This window comes from Oryza glaberrima, chromosome 2 (genome assembly GCF_000147395.1).
Source record: "Oryza glaberrima chromosome 2, OglaRS2, whole genome shotgun sequence".
NCBI lineage: Eukaryota > Viridiplantae > Streptophyta > Magnoliopsida > Poales > Poaceae > Oryza > Oryza glaberrima.
In genome coordinates, this window is record NC_068327.1 from 19025569 (window position 1) to 19049047 (window position 23479).

A 23479-nucleotide genomic window follows, 5' to 3' on the forward strand; every position below is an offset into this window, starting at 1 on the left:
GAAAAGTTTGAGTGCGTAGCCTTGCTCCACTCTCAAGCTTAGCAGTACTTATATTGTTGAAAGCATGTGCTCTACTATGCATCCAGTATCGAAAAGAAGCGAGGTCACACAAAATAGAACAATGGCTCAGTAAATAGAGCTGTCACACAAGTCACAACACCAACTTACAACCCAGAGGGAAAAACTAAGGACACTAAGGACCTGCTCTGCCTAAACTTGCCATGTTGAAAAATTGGTAGCACTAGCGCTAGTACTGAGCTACTGATCATTTGGTTTATTGCCATTAAAAAGTTGGCATTGATAAATTCTGGAACCCAACTAAAAGTCTAAAACAGTAAAAATGGGCCACACTTCTGAAAAAACCCAAACGGACACTCTTGACAAATTCTTTTGGCAATCGCCAGAGTTTGTATCGGTGATAAACCAAACAAGCCTAGCATGAACCTTACCAACATTCATAATTCGAAAGATGCGGGCGAATGAGATTGAATCGTGTTACAAATGTCTAAATCCCTCAGGTACCCACTAGAAACAATGCATTCCACGTTCTGCTTGTGAGGCAAGGATTGAGTCCTAGCACAGGGACCACATGCACTGCCAAATTGACTGTCTGTCTTGCATATGACTGCGCCACAACACAGTGAAAGCAAGACAAACCAACACCAACACATTTATCAAAAGCTCTTCAGAATGTGAGAAAATCAATATAATTGCTCGTTTCATGACACTGTCAAAAATATGGGGACAATGATAATAGCCTGAAAAAATGATGATTGGGGGGGTAAACCTGATGCTTCAATCCATTCTTTTTTAGAATGGGAAAAAGGTTCAGTTCCATTGTTCATTTGATGGCATTTAGCCAAACAAAAAAAAGAGAAGAGGATAAATTGTAATGGCAACAGAAAAAAAATGGCCAGAGCAGCTGCTCTGAGGCTCTGAGAAAACCACACAACAACAATTTCCATTCAAAAACAGCAGGGTGAATGAATGGAAAACAAAAACATAACCATACTACTGCTGCTACTGCTACTTCTTAATGCCATAGTGCGCATATTCAGGAGTTAACAAGCCTCCTGAATATCAAATAACTATAGCAATGTTCATAGTGAACTATAGTTTTTAGGTAGATAAAACATCAGGTCCTACTCTCCCAAGCTGCGTTTGATCTACGAATTCATATTTCCTCTCTGTTGCTGAAGAGCAGGGTCATCGATAACACACTTGTCCAGCTGCAGATCTCCATCATCCAGTGCCTGAAAATCGAGCTCCCAGAATTTTTCAGGCTTATTAGCCATCTCCATCAGATAGGGATCACTAACAAGACTACCATATGCTTGCTGACTAGTGCCACTGCAAGAACTTTGTAAAGCCGACGAAGCATCGACGCCCCAAATTCGCTCGTCATCATCTGCATCCATCAATTTACCCGCTGTTTGTAACATGGAGTCAGAAAGCATCCCCATATTGTCAGAAAATGATCCGAGGCAATCAGCTTCAGAAGAGGTAGCATCCAATCCTGGAGACAATACATTCTTTCCCTTGGATCTGCCAATCGTGGGATCTTGGCCACGAGGACCAGAAGCTGGAGGTATTTCCAGTAGCTCAACTCCGCTACCAAGCTCAAGTTCCTCCTGTGTGTCAAATCCCTGAACCAACGCCCCGATGTCGTCTGGTGCTTCGATTCCATCAAGTCCTATGTTCTCTGGCAGCATGGCAAGATTGAGGTCCCCATCTTCCAAAAGAAAATTCTGAAGGTCTAAGATGTCACTGTGCGTGGCTGGAAGGTCCAGGGACGTAGGGGAGAAATCTAAATTGCTCTCTCCAGTGTGTTGTGAGCTGGACTCACCTGAGTCAATGTTGCCATGTGGTACATGCTTGAGGAATTTCCTTTTCACTCTGGTGGAGTCGATTTCCTTTTGCTGTCTGTGCACCTTAAGTTGCCTCAGGAAAGTTGGGTTCTGGAGGAGCTTGGCCAAGAAAGAGACCATCTGTTTCTGCCGATCTTCCGCTGATTCTAGCCTCTGATTCAGCGTGCTCATTTGTTCAATTGTCTGAAGGTGCTCTTGCTTCAGCCTGGTCACCTCCTGAAGCAATGCACTCTTCTCCCTTCTCAGTGTGTTGAGTTCAGGGTCTAAACCGGATTCACCAGAAGAGCCAGGCTGAAGACCACTTTGTTGTGTTGGTGAGGACCTGCGCCGGACAATCTTCTTCAACAAATGTTTGCTATGTCGTAGGAAATCCTCATGAGCAAACTCCCATCTATCAGCATGAACCTTGCGAAAACCCTGAGTACATCACGAAGGAAATCATAACAGGAAAAAAGAGGTAGCATATAGGAAGATCTACCATGATTGTGCAGAGCAGTACAAGTTAGCATGAAAGCATTCGACACGGATTGCAATTGGTGCGGTCAAAATGGCAATGATGTGATGATATTGACTGTCATCGACCTACCTAAACTCTAATACTCTATCAACAAATTATTTTGCACTCATCACTGAACAAGAACTGAACTTATAAAGAACTAGTAGTCTCCTAACCTGACTGTACTGTCTTACAAAGAAACTGGCTGAATAGATGCCAGTGCAACTGAAAGAACAACCAAATAACTGTAGCATTTGTTCTCCTATTTAGTCCCCAACTTGAAAACTAGGGAGTAATGAGTCTAGAATTTATGCCTATTGAACCAGGTAGTTGAAAGGACTGACCCAAACTGTGCATACTCACACAGTTTCCCCTTTTAATCCCACTAATAGAAAGGAAATAAACCTTGTCCTAAAATAACCAAATCATGTGTTGATTGAAATAAGTTAGCCAAAAAGACTGCACCAAATGCATACTGTTCTATGATATATGAAATGAAGTGCAATACAACAACAGAACTGTGCAAACTGCCAGAAATGCTGAATGAAATTTAGATAGGAACTGCGCAAACATCGGAAAACAATCCTACACCTGCACTACACCAAACCTGTGAGGGCAGAGGAGCTGGAAGAACAGGCATATCCACATAGTGCGGCACAACACCGAAAAGAAAAGGGAAAAAAAGAACACTGCAACATTTGACAGGGCAAGAAGGAGCAAATTTCGCAGTACAATACTATTACTATACAGACCAATCCTAGATCCTACAAGAATTGCAACAGAACTGCGTATGCACATGTGGATCGTGGAGCTTACCTTTCAATTACGAGAGCGGCGAATTCCAGCAAACGGATTAAGCTTGCCCATCACAGGATCTATTCCTCAGGATTGTTTCGCTCATCATCTTAATCCAGTTACCCATTTTCGAGTTACATTTCAAGATTCCGCACACAAAAGAAAAAGAGCAGTACAAACTCCACATACATGTTCAATTTACAAGATACTCTCCAACACCAAGAGGGGGAAAAAACCCAAAAGAACACGAGAGAGAGAAAAAAAAACAAGTTGCAAATCAGCAGCATTTTCATCCGCATTCTACAGCTCATGAGTAATCAAAACAGAGTATCACAATGGAAAACAGAGTACATCCATCACGAGCAGATCGCAAGAACGCTGGTATGGAACGGGAGATGGGGAAGGGGCGGGGATTTTGATACGCACATAGGTGTTGAGCTGCCGGACGAAGCTGGAGAAGTTGTTGTGCTTGAAGTGGTGGGGTAGCACGTCGCGCGCGAAGGCGGAGGGGTCCCAGACGACGAAGCTGTTGCCGGCGTGGCCCCAGGAGATGACCCCGTCCAGCTCCGGCTCGCACACCAGGTCGTACGTCTTGGACAGGAAGGGCGGCAGCTGCGGCCCCTGCAGCAGCGCCTCCAGCGGCCGCGGCGGCTGCATCAGCTGGTCCAGCGGAGAGACGAACGGGGCCGGCTGCAGCGGCTCGCCGCCGCCGTCGTCGTCGTACCCCTCCAGCTTGGGCTCCAGCAGCAGCGCCGCCGCGGCGTCCACCATGGTGGTCGGAGGAGGGTCGGTGTTGTGGTCCATTGTGGAGGAGGAGGTGGTGGTGGCGCGGAATTTATAGGCTTCGGGTTCGAAACCGACATACTGTGCGAGGGCGACGGGCGCCCCGCGTGGCGAGGCGCGCGTGACCTCCTTTTTGGCAGGTGATCTCGGCGGGGCCCGGAGGCTGGGATACCGGGGCGCGGCGCCGCTGGCCACCACTTGGCGGCCGCGGCGTACGCGCGGGAGGGGAGGCGGTGGCTGGCCGAAAATATCCGGTGAGATCGGGCGCCGCGTCGGGTTTGCTTGGTGGCGAAGAGAGGATATGGATTGCGGGGGGGATATTTTGCAGCGGGCTCGGCTCAGGTGGGCGGTGCTGTGGCCGCGTGGAGAGGAGGGGATGGGCCAGCGAGCTTTGGGGGAGGGGTGGGGGGGCCCACGTAAGCTCTGGCCCCAGCTGGCCCAGCGTCGCGCACCGGGTGGATGGAAGCCCGGATGACGTCAGCGCGCGAGTCACGTACGTGCGTGCTCGCGTGCGGCGCGAGTGTCCCACGCTAGCGGGAAGGCGACAAACACGCACGCTGCTCTCGGGCGGCCTCTCGCTGAATTAAATTTGAAAATATACTATTTATTTAATTTCTTTCTTATAAATATTTGGGATGTAAATTATTTTTACGGAAATATACCATCGATCTCACACAACCGTTACGTGAAAGTAAGATGGGCGTGACGTCACGAGTGGTATCACGTGGTAAAAGTGCGAGGCACGAGACCGCACGGTCTCGCGGAACGAAAGAGCGAGACCGTTCGGTATTGACAAATCAAACAGCGACACAGTCCAACAGCTCTATTTGGTTAGTGCTTAATTACTTAATTAACTAATAATAATTAGTGATTAATTATCATGACTAAATCAATAATCAGGATAATTAGCCGCTAATTAAATCGGCATGGCACCAGTATCGCTGATTGCTTGAGCGAGGCCGTTCCGTCTGGCACCGGTATCGATAATTGCTTGAGCAAGACCGTTCGGTCTCGCGTCGTGGCCGCGCGAGATAGCGCCCTTGCGCTTTCGCCGCGCGATTCCGCCCGCGACGTCATTACCACGTCATTCTCGCGTAACGGTTGTGCGAGACCGACGGTATATTTCTGTAAAAAATTTTGCATCCCGAATATTCCTAAGAAAAAATTAAATAAAATGTATTTTTTTAAAATTTAATTCGTCTCTCACTGGCCCCCTCAAGCGGGGGCCCCCTAATGGGCGATCGCTCGCCTAGAGACGGGGGCAGCGATCAATTCGCCCCCCCTCCCCCTCCCTCCCTCCCTCCCTCCACATGGTTTCTTTTTTTGGCACTGCATTGTTTTTCTATTTTAGTAAATTTATGCACCTAAAGTTTATACACCTCAAGTTTACACATCCAAAGTTTAGAGACCAAAAGTTTATAAGTCAAAAACTTTATATATCCGATTCAAATTTGAATTTGAATTCAAATTTTTTATATATATAGTATTTCTATACATCTAAAGTTTATACACCTAAAGTTTATAGACCTAAAGTTATATATCCGATTCAAATTTGAATTTGAATTATATCCGATTCAAATTTGAATTTGAATTCAAATATTTTTCATATATAGTATTTCTATACATCTAAAGTTTATACACATAAAGTTTATAGACCAAAGTTTATAAGTCAAAAGTTTACATACCCGTTTTAAATTTGAATTTGAATTCAAATTTTTTATACATAAATTTTTCTAACTTTTTGTTTTTTTAAAAAAATTTTATGGTGTACTGTAATAGAAAGAGAAAAAGAGGGAGAAGAGAGAGGAGCACGGGGGAGGCGCAGGGTGATCGCCAGGGCAGCGCGGGGCGATCACCCACGCTTTAGGATTTCCGCCTCAAGCGTGCGTGTTTGGTTGCTTTCCGCTCGCCACTCGCCTGCCTCGCGCGTAGCTTGGCAGCTGGGGGAGTGGGGTTGGCTTGGCTCGATCGGTGACCACGGTTTTAGTACATGACTTTTGGTAAACAGGTCTGTTGATTGACATCCTTAAGCCCGAATTTTTTTTAACTGTCGTCTAATTTTTATTGGTATCGATAGTTATATGTAATAGAGATGATAGTGGTGGAATCCAAGCAACCGTCTGTCTTGTCCAGAAATTAGCTCTGCCTCCGGGTTTGTTTGCTCCCTTCTGGAGGTGTTTCAGAGATCCTTTGAATAGAATGAATTACAACAAATTTTGGCATTGCTAAAATTTAGTAAGATTAAAAGTAGTAACAAACTGAACAGGTCCCTAGTAAATTTTGATACCGTCAATTTGGGTAGAGTTTCTATTTGGTTTAAAACCAATTTAAACCCAAGCTTTAAGTACATTCCTGAAAGTATCGGCGCTATTAGGCGTGGCTTGATGGGATTTTTACCATTAACTAGTAAACCGATAGTTGTATCTTAGTGCTATGTCTGTTACAGTGCAAGTGTGTAACTACAGGAGCACGGGCTACCAAACATGCCCATTAAATCGAACATTGACAATGTCAATGATTTAGCTTTAAATAAAACCACCATATACACTATTTAAAGAACCAAATATTATACCCTTCGTCTCATAATAAACATAGTTGTGGGTTTTAGTGTCCAATTTTGATCAACCGTTTTATTTGAAATATTGTTATGATTAGTATTTTTATTGTTATTAGATGATAAAACATGAAAAGTATTTTATGTGTGACTTAACTTTTAATTTTTTTAAAATAAAATGGACAGTGAAACGTTTGGCACGAAAACTTATGGCTCCACTTATAAGAGCAAGTATTACAACAGGCTGTAAGCAGACTGATGTCTACGTGGAGGAGGGAGAAACGGAGAGAGAGAACTAGACGGCGACTCGCGACGCGCCTGCTTGAGGCCAGCGGATACGCGCTACTGCCGCTGCTATTGGTTTAGGCTCGTTTCTGTATATTAAATACTAGCAGATCCGTTACCACGCGGTGGTGATTTGGCGCGCGTTACAGCCGACTGCCGGAGAAATCATTAGCCATGCTCTAGGAAGATGAAAGGAGTAGTAGGATACATTTGGTACGAATCCAAAGGAGCCATTAAAAGCAGGATCAATAAACAGCACTCCTACGGATAAGACATGTCCTGGTTTCGACACTTGGCATGAGTTAATTAACTACTTCTTTTGTCCTAAAATATAATTATTTTTAGACCCTAACACGGTTTGATATGCTAATTTGATCAACAATGTCTATAAAAATAAGATGTTTTAAATAAAAAGAGTTGCATATTACGATAGTTTGTTTAATGATAAATCTAGTAACATCATTTTTATATGAATGATCTTTTTTATTTTTTTGCTATTAATAGTTAAAGTTAAAAATATTTGTCTTATCACTATGTTAAAAATACTTATATTTTAGGACGAATGGAGCAGGAGTACTAGATGAACAATTCGATCAGAGTTGGTCCAACAAAAACTTTGTTGTGGGCCTGTACTATGATTTTGTTTATCTGGCTGTCTCATTTGACTAGTAGTACTAAGCATTTAATTTATTTATTATGTCAACTTGACACCTTTTAGCACAGTGAAAAGTAATAGTTCTCGTAAAAAGTATCATAAAATAAATCATATTTTAAAATGAGAATCACAGTGAAAGCAACTGAAATGACGTGGCACCTACTACTGGGTTAATCATGAAACTGGAGAGAAGGTAGGGTATCTCCTACTGAGAGATTCGGTTGGGGAGGAAGATGCCTAACGGGCATCGTCGTGAAGGTTCAAAACAAGTGGGCCGACGAAGCTAGATGCGTCGAGAATGGGGGAGAAGGCTCCTGTTTGCCGACAAAATGTTTGCACCTCCAGCAGTGCGCGACGAGCCCACGGACGAGAGAACCAAAGCTGCTCCTATATTGGGACGAAAGGGACTGCTCAGTTAATCCGTAGTATTTTTATGGAAAAATCCTAAAAACCACTCACATTCCACCTCATAACTAATTTTAGTGTAAATGCCTACCTTCTACTAAGTTCTATTGTAAAAAACCACTAAATGCTCGTGTTTAATCGAATCAGTCCGTTATTACCGATGTAGAGTTATCACAGACTAAACTAGCTAAACCAATATTATCCAAGTGATTGCTATGGACTTATTCTTCATGTTTCACTAGACAAAGCGCATGGCAAAAGCCATACATGGTATAATGAGCCTAGGCCATTGGGCCAAGTGGGGTACCAAACGAATATATCTTTTGGGTTTTGAAAAAAAAATCTATTTCATATTACAAGATGTTTGGGTTTTGAATAAATTCATATATGGATCAATGTATGTGTAGATGTTTTGTGTTTTAAATAAATTTATGTTTCATACTATAAGATTTTTGGGGTTTTGAATAAATTTATACATGGATCAACGTATGTGTTTCATATATGTGTTTAAATTCATATGGATATTAGTGAATATAGATAAGGGGATTGAAAGGCTTAAATATCTTATAATGCGGAACAAGGAAAGTGGTAATTAATTGGAGCTGTGCATGCAAAGTAGGGAGTACGGACTACTGAATGTACCAGTTCATGCATCGATCAGCATGCAACGGGTGTTTGCATATAGAACATCCTACATTTATGCATAATATCTCATTTCATCATCCTTGTAAAGCTGGGTCTCTCTAAATCACCCAACATGTTCTTGTGCCATCGCACGGCCTGCTGAGCCAGGTCTATGGGCCTAATTGCTCGATCGATATATCCGCGAAGAAACTTCTAGACACCCAGTGGCCGGTGCACGCACGCACGCAAGAGCGTTCCTAGATCGCTGCATGCGCATGCGCAAGATCGTTTTATCGAGCCTCTTCCGCGAAGTCGGTGTTACCACGTGGCTCCATTCTCCTTTCTATTTTTTCATTGAATTCGTATTATAAGATTCTTTTTTTTTTTTACATATAGCGAAACTCGGAAAGGTAACGTTTAGACTCTGATCAACAACTGTATTTCTAGAATGAAAAATGGTGTCAACAATGTACTCCTAAATTAAAAGGTAAAGATATGACTTACAATTTACAAAAACATGTTAATTTGCTTCAAACACATACGTGCTGAAGTGGTCTTTTTTAACAAAAAGGGGGGTTCTAAAACTTTCTGGGGTTCTAAAACTTTCTGCAACAGATTTGCTTTGACTGTTTATTTTAAATCATCTAACAGGTTTTTCCATTTTACTCTCGCAAACTATACTGGATAACTTAACACCCTAAACTATTTTTTCCTTATTTTACCACTAAATCATTTTTAGTGATTCAATTTATTGCTTAATAATATTTATCTCCTTTATTTCTCTTTATACGAGTTGTAGTTTAAGATAAACATTTTTAGAAACGTAGATGACACAATTATCAAAGTTTTAAAACATTTTCAAGATTGTTCGTGAATATTTTCTCGGAATTTAAAACCTCAATTCTTAAATCATGCAAGTGTTTTCAACCTACTCCCTCTGTCCTATAAAAAAACAACCTTGTATCGGATGTGACACATACTAGTAGTACGAATCTGGACATACTAGGATGTGTCACACCCGGTACTAGGTTCGTTTTTCATGATACAAAAGGAATATGTAAATAGTGATAAAAAATTCTAAAAAGTATTGAGAACTACTCTCTGTGTCCCATTATAAATGCCCTTCTAGATTCAACCTTTGTTCCAAAATAAATGCAATTTTACCATACTACTTACCGCATCAATCGCATCTCATTCAAATTTCTCTTCATCTTATCCTCAACTACCATCCCACTCCCTATTGTCCTCATTTAATTGGAGCACTTAGGTAATTTTCTCTCCCTCTTACCCTTAACTACCCTCCCATTTCCTACCATCTCTAATTTAATCAAGGCGTTTAGGTAGTTTTCTCCCTCCCTCCTAAAACTCAATTGTAACAAGTAGAAATGAAAAAGAGAAATAATTTTGGGGAGTAAATTGGACCATTTTCAAAAGTTTGGGATGTAAAATAAGCTGAAAAATTACTTAGGGGGTTAAGGCATGTTCTTTTTAGTAACTCCAACCGACCACTTCCTCGTTTTCTATTAGCACGCTTCTCAAAATGCTAAACAATTTGTTGAGTAAAAATTTTCAATATAGAAATTTATTTAAAAATTAAACAAATCTATTTTTCAAGTTTACATTAATTAATAATTAATTAAACATGTACTAATTTTCCGCAAAAAGGTGATCTCTAACTTCAAAATCAAACACGACATAAGTGCTTCAGCGAAATAGTTCATGGGAATATAATTGACTTTTTTCTCATATATATATAATTCTTGTCTATAAAACATACACCATCTGCTTCATATTATAAGCTGTTTCCTAATAAAACTTTTTAAGATTGACCAAGTTTATAGGAACATATCGCAATATTGTTAACACAAAACAAACATATTATCAAAATATATTCAATGTTACATCTAATGAAACTAATTTGGTGTTGTAGATGCTGCTAAATTTTTTTATAAACTTAATTAAATCTAAAGAAGTTTGATTAGAAAAAAGTCAAAACAACTTATAATATGAAATGGATGGAGTAGATCATTCCTCAGCATTCATCTGTGTTTCATCTTATTTATTCGGAGCCAAGTGTGACGAAAACAATGCCAATATATCTAATTAGGGGTTCTTCATTTTGTTACCACAGTCAACCTTACTAAATTTTGGTAATGCTAAATCTTTTTACTAGCAGCAGCGTTTGTTTTAGTTTGAAGTCTTTGCTAAATTTTCAACTACTGTGAGCGGTCTAAACTTCGACCCTTCTTTCTTTCTTCATTTAAAAAAAGGGGAGCAAAGCCTGTTTTTTTTCTCCCTCAATTGATAGATCAGGGCCCCTCCTGCCGGCCCGAACGATAGTGTTTTAAGAGAGGAAGTGTCTAGAACTACCAAAATTTGTACTAATGGTTGAAGCGTATTTGATTTGCTATTTTTTAAAAAAAATGAAAATGACAAAAATTTAGTGTGGTTGGAAGTGGTAACAAGCCCTTAATTTCAAAATCGAGTTGTAAAATTCAAAATTGGCTACGGTCAGACTCACAGCTCAAACAAGCACGCTGTTTTTCTTTCTTTTCCATTATGCTGCAGTTGTTTTCTGCCATCGCTATAGTCAGTTTCCGTCCTTCGGAGGGTCTCCCACTCCGAACCGCCGGTGGGCATTGCCATTCTCCAGTCTACAGGAAGTGGATCCCCTGACTTTGCTATGCAAAATCATGCGTGTGCAGTTCTATTCTATCCACCGTCCGTTCTCATCCAACGGTGCACACTCGTTGCCCCAATTCCTTTCTTCTTCTTGCTCGCTTCATTCGGTAGTTTCTTGGCCCACCACGGCCGCCATCATCTGCTCAAAAACTCCTTCCATCTCGTAATCAGCGACACGAAACACGGAAATGGACTAACCGTTGGCAAATCTTTCGGCCTTGCACCTCATCCCGGTCTCTACCTTCTTGGCATCCGAATCCAGTGGTGCAGCCGTGTGCGCAGAGATGATTCATCTCGATGAAGCGATGACCGGAACATTTGATTATGAAATGTGCCATACGATATACGAAGTCTTGTTACTGTGATGGTTTGAGTACCGGTGAGAGTCCGTCAATTGGAAGAAAATGCTCGTATTGCAGAAGGTGATGTTCACATTCGGTGCTTTGGGTAGAGGTCGTGCAAAGGGAGAAGCTTTTACTGGATTTAGCAACCACCTATCACCATTTTAATTGTTACAACGACAATCTGACTAAAATAGCCTACACCTTTCCAGCAGCTAAAATTGTGATCTGGTTAGGAGTGACGGTCATGGCGCCTGGCCTCAAAGGTGAAGGTGCAGACTCCAGAGCGAAGGGAGCAAGAAGAAAGGAATTGAGAAATAAGAGAGTGTGCACCGTCGGATCAGAACGGGTGGTGGATTGAGCAGAACTGCACGCCCGTGACTTTGCTATCCAAAGTCAGGGGATCCGTTTCCCAGTCCACAACATCACATGCTATGGGTGTAAAAACAAGAAGCAAAAGAAAAAAAAAACAAAAAAAACATCACATATGCTATGGCCGAATAAAACGGAAAGGCACCTGATGCGATTCAGTAGCAACTTGCGGCCAAATAATAGCCGACCTGAAGTAGATCAGACATGGGGACTAGGGCTTTGGACCTGAGCTATCTTGACCATCTTTGATACAGCAAAGATCGTAGTTGTTTGGCGCATTGGTACTGAGGTTTTTGGATACTTTTTCGCTTCCGGAGAGATCAGACAATTCCTCCCTCGGCGGAAAAGTTCCAGCGTGCAGAGAATGAAATACAAAGGATGAGAGCATTCTACGGCTGTTTTCGCAAGTCAAGTTTTCCAACCTCCGCTGTCTCGTTTCGCATACACACGTTTTTCGAGCTACTAAACGGTAAAAAATATGTAGAAAAGTTAATGTAAAAAAATATATTAATCAATTTTCAAATTTTTCTAGCTAATACTTAATAAATTATGCGCTAATAAAAAACCTGTTTTCCGTGCACGGGAGAGAGGTTTCCAACCCCTTCTCCCGAACACAGCCGACGAGTAGATCCTAGCCACAGGTATTTTTGGAACAGATCATGTATGGAGCACTTGGGACAGGTTTGTATAAAGCATTTTACATGTTCTGCAGCATTCTCTTATGTAATTCAAACCTTCTTGCTGTGCACTCCCTCCTCAAAAAGAATGCAATTCTGCATTCGAAATTTGTTGCCAAAAGAATACAATTCTGAAGTACTACTCCTTTGTTGCCAAAAGAATACAATTCTGAAGTACTACTCCAATCATTCCTCATTTAAATTTTTTTCTCAACTTATCCCCAACCATCCTCACACTCCTTACCATTCTCCTTTAACGAGGGTATCTAAGTTATTTCCTTCTTACTGATTTGCCTTTTAGACGTCACTATTGTACTTGTATTTTTTTGGGTGTTTTACAGTACCATCCACTTATACGTGTAGTAGTGTAGTAGGATTAGATCTGACCTTTGATTTTTGGGGGCATTTTAGTCATTCTCTTAATTTTGGTGGAAGGGTATTACAGTAATTTCGTCTTCCAATCGTTTTCACTGTTCGCTAGACCCGCATTCCTCTTCTTCATCCGCCATCTGCGCATCGCCTCCCCTCCCCTCCACCTATTGTGCGCGGCGCCTCGCCGCCCATCCCTGCGACTCGGTGCGCCGCCGCGCCACCCCTCCACCTTCGCGCAACCGCGCTGGCCCTCACCTTTGCGCGACCCGTTGCCGCCCCTCCACTTCCGCGCGGTCGCGGCGCCCCTCCCCTTTCGCGCGAGCGCGACCTGCTGCTCGGCGCGTCGGCGATCCCGTCGTGGCGGACGTCGGGGTTCGTGGAGTACATCCCGTCAGGGAAGAAGCAGGGGGGCATGGTGCTGGTTGTCCCCGAGGGGAGCTACGCGGTGCGGCTCGGGAACGAGGCGTCGATCCGGCAGCGCCTCGCCGGCGCGGCGCGCGGCGCGCGGTACGCGCTCACGTTCAGCGCGGCGCGGACGTGCGCGCAGGCGGAGCGGCTGAACGTGTCGGCGTCGGGGCAGTGGGCGGTGCTCCCCATGCAGACCATGTACAGCAGCAACGGCTGGGACTCGTACGCCTGGACGTGGGACGCCGCTGCCAACGTGTTCGACGTCGTCATCCACAACCCCGGCGTCACCGAGGACCCCGCCTGCGGCTCCCTCATCAGAAACACGGTTGAAAACAGCTCCCAGATAGTCATATATAAAATGTGGAGGCAATGGCTGACAGAAAATTCAAACTCGGTTTGAATTTTGTCATAATTTAGCTAGATTTCAACTGGGAATGTACTGACCGTGTCGAAAAAAAAACAGTCAGTTTTTTCGTTGTGATCACATAAATTAAACAATATCTGCCATTTTAGGACAATATATGTAATGTCCGGATTCCATCCGATCTGTCTAGACCGGGTCGGCAGCCAAAAAAACATGTGTTTTTTCATCGTAAAGACATAAATTAAACAAGATATACCATTTTAGGACAATATATGTTATGTCCGGATTCCATCATGTATGTTCGGACCGGGTTGGCAATGAAAAACACGTCTTTTTTGTCATGATCACATAAATTAAATAAGATATACTCCCTCTGTTACATGTTATAAGACGTTTTGACTTTTAAGTTTGACCAAGTTTATAGAAAAAATAGTAATATTAACGACCTAGGATGAATTTATTATAAAAATGTATTTAATTATTAATTTAATAAAACTAATTTGGTAATGTAAATATTACTATATTTGTTTATAAACTTAATCAATTAAACTTGAATCAGTTTAACTTGATCAAAATCAAAACATCTTATAACCTGAGAAGGAGGGAGTACCATTTTTGGACAGTATATGTAAATATGTTACATCAAGATTCTACCAGGTCGCAACCAAAAACACGTGTTTTTTTTGTCATGATCACATAAATTAAACAAGATCTACCATTTTAGGACAATATATGTTACGTCCGGATTTCATCCGATCTATCTGAATCGGGTCAGCAACCAAAAACACGTATTTTTCGTTGTGATCACATAAATTAAACTAGAACTACCATTTTAGAACAAATTATGTTATGTCTGGATTACAAACATGCGAGGAACCAGCTGGTCCGAACATGCGAGGATAAGATGCTTGTCCAATTTTATTTTGAGTCCATGTATTATCGGCTGGATCAGTGGAGCCCATTTAGGAGTTTGAGTCCAAGTACGTACATCTGGCCCCGTGCTTTGGGAGGCCCATCTTATTGACAGCCCAGGTGATGATTAATCTCCACCTCCGCCGTCAACCACAGGCGAACGCCGATCTGGTCGCCGCCGCCAGTCGAGACCTCCACTGCATGCACCACATCCAGCACGATCTGCAACCATCCACAACGACCAACGCCACAGCCACGAGGATCTGCAGCCCTTTTTTTCCTCGGGTATATGTTAATTAATCAACTAATCCCAAATCGGGACGTAGAATCAATTGAGCCGGCCCTATTGCAGTGCACGCGCAATTACATAATACACCCCATCTTGATGCTGAATCTATAATTTTTCCACAGTTACCCTTTACTACACTACTACACCCTTATACTAGGTGTAGTAATAACGAATTTCTACCCTTAGATCTCATATCTTCTACGGTCCATATTTATTTAAAGGTACACAAAAAAATCCATTTTTTTTGGACCAAGGGAGAGAGTAATTTGAAAATAGACTGGCTGTTTTTGAAAAACTTTTAGTGTGAGTTATGGTAAGGGAATGCTTTGTGATTGTGCGCGTGATGGTAACAGCTTTTGAGGATCTCCAACATGAGATATGACCAGGTACGTAGAAGTTCTCCATCGCGCCTTTCTCCTAAAAGTACTGTATTTTTCTAATGGCGAGCATCCAAGCAGCATGATGTAATAATTCCAAATGTTATAGAATTATTGAGGATTGAACAATAAATGACACTCTAATCCAGTGTTTTACTAATGTATTATTTTTTTTTAGAATTCCATGTTTTAAAGAGGCTAGTGGTACGATGGGTTTAAATCCTAGTGCCCACAAATATTACAAACATGCAAGTGAGCTTTCAATGGAGATGTACCGTTGGTTTCAGTCTCTTAGAGCATATGTACGAGGATGTATTCAAGGGAATGTAAGTGTTGCATTGTGTATGTAGTGGTGTGTGCGCGCGTGTGTCTACCGTATAATTAAAACAAAAAAGAGGCTAAAAGGATTTTTGAACAAAAGATAGATGGATTAAATCCAAAGATAAAATATGTTGTGAAAAGGTTTTGATTTTGGGGATATTGTATCGAACATTTCCATAAATATCTTTACATACACAGACACACAGTCCTTTTCTTCTCAAGGACAATTTAGACAGTGCTAGGGACCAAAGACAATGCAATGGAATTTCACAAGCAATCATACTAGCAACAGCATGCATGAACAATACACCTAAAAGCATTAACTGAGGCAAAAAAAAATGATGGGCTTTATTTAAGGAGTCTGTTCATTTTGTATGTACGGTATAGCATGGTATGAATATATACATTATCATGAAAATGAACTTTACCAGTGAAATAACTAATTTAGCCGTCCAGGGAAGAGCTATAACTATAAGCTTAAATAGCTTTCGGAGCAAAAATATTACTGACAATAATCGGAAGCCAAAAGAAAGAAAAATGTCTGAATTCAAACCTAAGAAGTTAACGACTAAGATAGCTAGTCACCTTTGTAAGTTGTCAAGGGCTCGTATCTTCAGGGTTTTGAAGGTGCCCATGAACCGTTAACTGATATCCTCTTGAAGTTGATGGGGAGTTCTGATTAGAGGTTTCAGGGATTCCATGATACTGGCAAAAGACGGTCGTCGCCAGGGTTCTCTGCAAATAAAAATAAAATATTCATCAAACCAACTTGGCTACAAGTTGTGAGAAGAAACATATAACAGTATATTATAGATACTTTGTCCAGCAGGATTCCATTATTGCCGCCACTTTTGGATCAACACTACTTGGAATTTCAAGCCTTCGCCCATTAAAACCAACAGCTGCTACAACCTGCAAGTGAACAGGTAGACTTTGTTCAATTCAGTTCGTCCGATGTTGGAAAATATCCGTGTGATGAAGAAAACAGGAGATACAAACCTGAGCTGGATTCAAAGTACTCCATGGTTGTTGCAATGTCATGAGCTCCCATAGGATAACACCAAAGCTGTAGACATCAGACTTCTCATTTGATGGCTCATCTCGTATAACTTCTGGTGCCATCCACTCAGGCTAGAGAATATTACATTGAAAGCACTTACTAGCACGATTTAGCTGAAAAAAAATCAACAAATAAAAGTAACGTAAATATGAACTTACAGTCCCTGCTGCAGTCTTGGAAGACAAAAATGTGTTTGCCTTCAATCTGGAGAGACCAAAGTCACAGACCTGCAGCATTGTAGGGGCAATTTGTTGTTTGTTGGAGATAAGATTAAATAGGGAACAACTGCCAATTATATTAGAAAGAAAGATAATCCTAATGATCATAACAACTATACCCATTCAAGTAGAAAAAATAATAATAATAAAGTACCACATAGAGTAATTGAAGATAAAGTTTTCTCATAAAAGGGGAAACACCATTGGTGTGGTGGCGGAGTCATGGGTGCATGATTCCACCCACTAGAGTTCAAATTCTGGTGTCCACAAATATGGCCATGTGCATCTTTGGTTAAAAGGGGAAAAACCATTGGTGTGGTGGCGGAGTCATGGGGCAGAGGCCGGAAGTTATACTTTGTCCAAAAACAAAGTAGAAAAAATAACAAAAAGTACCACAAAGAGTAATGTGAAATCAAACAGGTCTTAAAATATGGCAAAATGGGTAAAAGGATATACCTTCACAGTGTACTTTTTATCAACCAACAGATTTGGTGACTTTAGATCCCGGTGGACTATAGGAGGATTGCGCTTGTGAAGGTAATTCATCCCCTTAGCCTGGATACGAAGGTACACAAAATCAATGATTTTTATAAAGAAGCACCTACAATTTTGATTCTACGGTCAACCTTTACTTTATATAAAGCATATGTCCAGTCATTCTGTTAGACCTAAATTCTGTATTGAGATAAGTATATATGATTTTACCACGTCAAAAGCCATACTCAATCGCCGCTTCTCATCTAGATTTTCCCTTGCACCATGCTTGTGCAAAATCCTGTATAGGCTACCTCTGCATTCAAGAAAAAAACTTATGTGGGAACTACAAGCTAGACTAGAGGTAAGCACATAGTTTACATCAATTTTGAAATAGTAATCAGAAAGTTCAACACACCTTGATAGATATTCTGTCACAATCGAAAGTTTTGGTGGCTGAGTAACAGCACCCATAAAAAGGACAATGTTTGGATGGCGCAGACTTTTCATAATTGCAACCTACAGAGGAGAATACCTAACATGTTAAGTGACATGGACATTACATGATTAAATCAACTTATACATGTGACCTTGAATGGGGCAACATCTTAACATTCTCTGTTAAAAAAAGAAAGAATACTGGGCATTAACTTTGTTGCAGAGGAAAGATCAGTTCAGAAGCATCTAGTCATGCACATCGTTGTATAACATATGTCCATTATATGTAGGAAAATTCAAAGCGCTGCTGCTTTCATCCCTATCAGATTTGGTAGTCGCAAAGGAAGACCAATATAAATTGTCCACTGGAAATTCTGATGTTATACCTCCCTAAGAAATTCTTTGAGACGCTCTGGGTGGAAGTCTTGCTCCATCAAAATCTTTACAGCAACATCCTGAGACATGAAAGGCAAGAGTGTTAATTGAGCTCTCCTATCCTCAATTCCTCACATGAAGAATAAGTACATAACTGTGGGACGGTTGAGTGTTTCAGGTTATTGAAACAACATTTGTTAACATCTCTCCTAAAATCATATATTGGCACACCAAAAAGGATATACAGGAGGCGTAGTTGTATGCAGTACATGTTAGACCGGTCACTATTCAAGTATTAACTTGTAACACATAAGCACACTGTAAAATGTGCTTGTAATAAAAAGAGACATACCGAGCCATTCCAATCCGCATGGTGCACGGTTCCAAATGAGCCTGTCATTTTTCTCAATTAGTGCACACTACAAAAATATCAAAATCTGGAAATAGGCAGCTTCATGATCATTCATTAATTTTCACAATGTGAGGTCACGGATGTCCAAAATATCCAACTTGTTCACCTTCGCAAAATATGTGTAAAATAAAAACTGCATGCTATTAATTTGCCTTGCGCCTTGTTCTAGCCTTGTGCATAACTGTGGTAAAACTCTAGTGAAGAAGGCACCTAGTTTTAGCCTTGTGCCTTGGATGCGCATACCGAACTTTCAGTAATTTGTGGTTTTGTACAAGATTGGCCCTATTTAATATCATGCATTGGTACTATAATCCATGGAGTTAATTGCAAATATTCTTTGTAGTCTCACACTAAACGTTGTGGTTAACTTTCATTAATAACATGCTTATGTAATTAGTAGGGTTAGAAGAGGCTAAATGATACAAAAGAATGCCCAATGTCACTCTTCATTGTACTTGCTCATGTAAGCCAGAACAACTTGCTTTATTGATTGGAGGTTGTATGTGGTATAGAGATTTTTTTTTTTTTAAAAAAAAAAGCTAAGCCAGAACAATTCATTTTGTTGATTGGAGGTCATGTGTAGTATAATAGAGATAAAAAAAACTAAGTACATCGTACAAAAACACTATTACAAAACAAAAACGTACCAGCTCCAATTTTCTCTTTCAAAACAAGTTCACTCCAAGGAATAATCAAGTCTTCAATGTCGAGAGATATATCACTGAAGGGGTCACTTTGTGCAGATTGTGTATCCTCAGGAGAACTGAAATATTCATCAGTATTATCAACTTCGGATGATGGAAAGTGGAAATAACTATAACAATTTTTAGGGAGGATCCTGCTGATGCACCTCTTCTGAATAAGAAAATTGCCATCTTGACCACTGGACTGGGCACCACGACTACGATGTGAAAAGTTAGCTTGAAAATCACTGTTTGTTGCAGGTGATAAGTTTGGACCAATATTTGATCCCATGGCCTCATCTAAGTCAACAACCGTCCCTGAAACTATTCAAAATAGTAAAAGACACAATCTTTTGAAAAGATCTTAAATATTTTTTTTAGTCCTGCTTTCTGAAATTCCAATTCAAGAATTGAAATAGTGATGATAAAAAATATCAATTGGTCAGTTACTCAGTTTGCTTGCTTAGACTAGTAGGCAGTTCATTTTCCATCTTTTCTTTTAAAACTTTTGAAGACCATTCAGGAGAAAATGACTAGACCTGAATTGTGAAACTACAGCTAAGAACTATTGTAAACCATACTATTTCATCCAAAAAAGTTTTAAGTTTTAACATCTAAAATGATTGTGCTGAAAGATTGTTGCCTATATCAAAACTAGATGTCAATGACATAAAGTTTCTCCCAGCAAAAAAAAATCTAAAAACTATCTATTTGAACATAGAACACAACATGCTCACAGCAGCATCAGCTGTTAATTTTAAAAGTTTAATAATGTCAAAATCTCTTCCTATACAGATCAGCCCATTTGAGATATTACTATTAATATCACATCATGCGAAGAGTACTTAAATAAATAGTATTTAGAAGACAGAAAAGTATGATCTGACCTGCTGCTGGATCATTGAACATCATATTTAGCGATTGGCAATCAAGGAAATATTGCTTCGCCAATGACTTGAAGTTATTAACAATATCAGCTGAATTGTATTTTGGTGGGCGCAATGGTGAAGAAACTGAAATGGATGAGAGCCCATTTAAGAGGGAGTCAGGTTCAGATAAGAAGCCTGGGTTCCCTATCAAATCAATCAGATATTCCCTGATACCAAAAATAAAATAGAAGTCAAGAAGTGATTAGATGCTATTTCAACATTGAAAACTGGAGAGTGTAAAAGAACATAGAAAACTGGAAAAATAAAGAATATTCGGAGCAAGATTGTACAGATAACTTGAGAACATAAGTTCCATTTATATTTTTGCCATTTTCACATTTATAACAATGTTATACCCTCTTTCTATGACATTGTTAGATCAGACAAGGAATGTAATTGGTGTAACTGGGGCACAACTCTTTCTTCATATTCTCTCTCTTTTTTAACCTTTGATGACCCAAAATCTGTAGAAATAGTGCAAGTCATTCATCAGGATTACAAACCTGTCATTACCAAAGTGCACCAGGCATGAAGCAGCACCAGCAGATTTGCAGTACCTGCATCCCCTCACAACTCGACATGGGAGACTGATAGTGTCTGCTAAGGTCTTCCCCCACCAAAGAAAACAGAATAGGATTATTATCAAAAACAAATTGAAGAGACAAGAGAGTATCAGGACTGGCAACTAAAATGAAATAGGATCATAAGAAACTGATCTTTTAAAGTAGTGCAGCTCCTATGTATGCTTGTTAGTGCATCAATATCACTATAATTCACCATCTAATGTATTTTAGGGCAATCAGGAATATTGCATGATGAGCTTTGTGAAATCATAAAAACAAAGTTCCAGCGCTAACATGGAAAATATTGCCACTAAATACGAAGATTTAATAGATTTTAGAACATAGCGATAGAAGCAAGGTGACCTTAAACAGCAACGATCGGTGCCGGCAAAGACCGATTGATAACTTCCCAATTGGAAGCACAACAGAACCTGAACTAATCTTCAGGAACCCGGCAGAGTCTCTCCACCAGGGACACAGTTCATGTTCTTCGGTAGACGCTACGGAACCCCTTCAACATTAGTGAGACACATGTAAGACAGAGAAAATGTACCAAAAGTGGCAATTTCCTTATCAACTCCCAGTCTCTCACCCCATCTTTGAGGACACAATGCCAGCAAGGCGAGTGGTGATTTCCCTTGAGTCAGCGCGGCTCCGAGAAACGTCAATCGCCGTGCTTATCAGTTGCCTCAGATCATAGTCGACCACCCTATCTATGAGGACCACCTCCACGGATGACTCGGTGGGATTCATAGCCTTGAGCGACTCGATCGAGGGCACTCGGGCGCCATCGCGCAAGTCATTGCAGAGCGTCCATACGAAGGGATCCATCCCATGAATGAGGTAGAAGCCATCCAGGACCTTGTCGGAGTAGGACAAGCTGCCATTCACCTGCCAAGACAGCGAGATGGTCACTTGGAGAATCGGTATACATCTTTCGGTGAACTGGTGTGTGCGCGCGGTGAGTGCGAACCCAGAAGCGATGCGAGAGGGATTGGGGCGAGGGCGCGTCGCGGTGGTGGTCGTCGGCCGCCGCCACGGCGGAGTCGAGGAAGTTCGGGTCGGGGGCGGTGGAGGCCTCGGAGCAGAGACGGAGCGCGAGGGCGAGCTGGAGCTGGTACGCCTCCTCCGCCTGCTGCGCCCAGCTCTTGCTGCCGCCGCCGCCGCTGCTGCCGGCCGGGCGATCGGCGGGGTCGCCGCCCTTGTCGGCAGTGGCGAGGGTGGAGACGGAGGAGAAGCCATCCCCGTCGTCGCCGGCGCTGCTCCCGCTCGAGTGCCGCTGCAGCCGCAGCCAGTCCGCCACGCCGAGCCCGCGGGACGCGTCGCCGTCGTCGCAGTGCGGCGAGCCGCCACCGTTGCCGATGCTGGCGGGCGGGGAGGTGGCGAGGAGGCTGTACGCCACGGCAGCGGGCGCGGCGGGCGGAGGCGCAGGCCCTGGCGAGGCACGCCTCCCGCCGCCGCCGCCGCCGCCGCCGCCGAGCACCATCGCGGGCCACTTGGCGTCGGCCTTCATCGTCTACCCGCGCTGCTGCGTCGTGGCGGTGGCGGAGTTGCGCTGAAGTCGCATGTGCGGGAGAGGCGATCGAGGCGTGGGCGTGGGCGTGGCCGCGTGGGTGGGGATTCCTTCGCGGACGGAGTTGTCGAGACGGACGGCATGGCCGCATGACGAGGAGGGGAGAAGGGGAGGAGAGGGGGGGGCCGGGGGCGGCAAGCGCACGCGCGACGCGACACGGGCAGAGAGATGGCGGGGGGTGGGCAAGTGGGGGCGCGGGCGCCCCCATTTGCGCAGTGCCTCCGCTCCGGTGCACTGCATTTGCGCGATGGCGACGAACCTCCCGCACTCCGGTGCATTGCATCTGCGACGGCGACGAATTGGAGATTTGGAGTGCACGGGGGGCCACGTCCACGAGTCCGCCACGACCCCCACGACCACTTGCTCTCCCTCCCGGCGGACAAGTGCAGTCCAAATATTCGAAATTACGTCGTTATCAAAATAGGGTTAATCCGATATATGCCATTACAAATTTACTAGTTTTGAGAAATGTCATTACAATTCACCTAATTGGAAATATGCCCATTACAATTCTACTTATGTCTGAGACATGCCATTTTCTACACCCTGTAGATCCTTGGACCCACATGCAGACCATTGTAATTTCGTATAGCCCAAAATGCCCCTGTCTCCACCTCACTGACATATGGGCCCTGTCTTCCGTTTGTTCTCTCCCACAGCCGAGTCTTCTCCTCTTCTCTTCCGCGTCGAGCTCCGAGGCCGCCGGCCAGCCGCGCTGAACCATCATCCCCTCCCGAGCTCCAACGCCGCTGGCCACCTACTTGCCCGACGCCGCTGGCCACCTGCTTGCCCGACGCCGCCGCCCAGCCCCCCCCCCCTCCCAGAGCTCCGACGCCGCCGCGCCGAGCTCTCCGCCGCTTTTCTCCTCCTTCCCGGCATGCTAGATGAAGCGGCACAAAGGGCAGATCCGGCGACCACCACCCGCCCTACCTTGGAGAGCTCGTCGACCACATTGAGCTCTGATGCCGCCGCCGACCAGAATTCCAACCCCCATCACCGAGCTCGCGCTTGGATCTAGCGAGGTGGCCGGACTCCATGGTGGCGGCAGGTGGTGGGATGGAGTAGCGCACGGGGATGGGGCGTGGAGGTCGCCGTTGCCGTCGCCATTCCCGACTACTAGCCACGCCAGCCTCCTCGGGGGGAACCACGTCTGCCAGTCGCCGTCGCCGATCCC

The 23479-nt window shown here is 42.9% G+C and overlaps 2 protein-coding genes across 7 annotated transcripts; both read right to left on the minus strand.

Annotated features, from left to right (window-relative positions):
• Positions 1 to 737: 737 nt before the first annotated feature.
• Positions 738 to 4270, minus strand: LOC127764376 (heat stress transcription factor A-3). The gene is made up of 2 exons (XM_052289254.1): positions 3586 to 4270; positions 738 to 2285 (listed from the first exon to the last, which is right to left on the minus strand). Exons 1-2 carry the CDS (start codon positions 3961 to 3963, stop codon positions 1167 to 1169), a joined length of 1497 nt encoding a protein of 498 aa, XP_052145214.1. The 5' UTR covers positions 3964 to 4270; the 3' UTR covers positions 738 to 1166.
• A 9203-nt stretch (positions 4271 to 13473) lies between these two features.
• LOC127762140 (serine/threonine-protein kinase CTR1-like) lies at positions 13474 to 22415 on the minus strand. 6 transcript variants are annotated; one of them, XR_008015389.1, is made up of 18 exons: positions 21706 to 22415; positions 21325 to 21623; positions 21096 to 21243; positions 20673 to 20776; positions 20128 to 20336; positions 19408 to 19564; positions 19205 to 19320; positions 18498 to 18538; positions 18157 to 18225; positions 17751 to 17851; positions 17564 to 17648; positions 17315 to 17413; positions 16799 to 16867; positions 16580 to 16711; positions 16398 to 16492; positions 16166 to 16315; positions 14670 to 14864; positions 13476 to 13617 (listed from the first exon to the last, which is right to left on the minus strand). XR_008015389.1 is itself a non-coding variant. In XM_052286522.1 (16 exons), exons 1-16 carry the CDS (start codon positions 22243 to 22245, stop codon positions 16222 to 16224), a joined length of 2358 nt encoding a protein of 785 aa, XP_052142482.1. In that variant the 5' UTR covers positions 22246 to 22414; the 3' UTR covers positions 15905 to 16221. The 6 variants fall into 6 exon arrangements, 2 of the variants coding, with proteins under 2 accessions (XP_052142482.1, XP_052142483.1); XR_008015390.1 differs by lacking the exon at positions 14670 to 14864 and having other exon boundaries at positions 13474 to 13617; XR_008015388.1 differs by lacking the exon at positions 13476 to 13617 and having other exon boundaries at positions 14298 to 14856.
• Positions 22416 to 23479: the final 1064 nt, after the last annotated feature.

Excerpts from the sequence above, each read along its gene's own strand:
- LOC127762140 (XM_052286522.1), bottom strand. The coding sequence starts at position 22,245 with ATGAAGGCCGACGCCAAGTGGCCCGCGATGGTGCTCGGCGGCGGCGGC. Across the intron at positions 18,226-18,497 it reads ATGCGGATTGGAATGGCTCG|GATGTTGCTGTAAAGATTTT; the intron begins GTATGTCTCTTT and ends TTCATGTCTCAG. Across the intron at positions 17,852-18,156 it reads TCAAAGAATTTCTTAGGGAG|GTTGCAATTATGAAAAGTCT; the intron begins GTATAACATCAG and ends TCTCCTCTGTAG.
- LOC127764376 (XM_052289254.1), bottom strand. The coding sequence starts at position 3,963 with ATGGACCACAACACCGACCCTCCTCCGACCACCATGGTGGACGCCGCG. Across the intron at positions 2,286-3,585 it reads TCCGGCAGCTCAACACCTAT|GGTTTTCGCAAGGTTCATGC; the intron begins GTGCGTATCAAA and ends TGATGTACTCAG.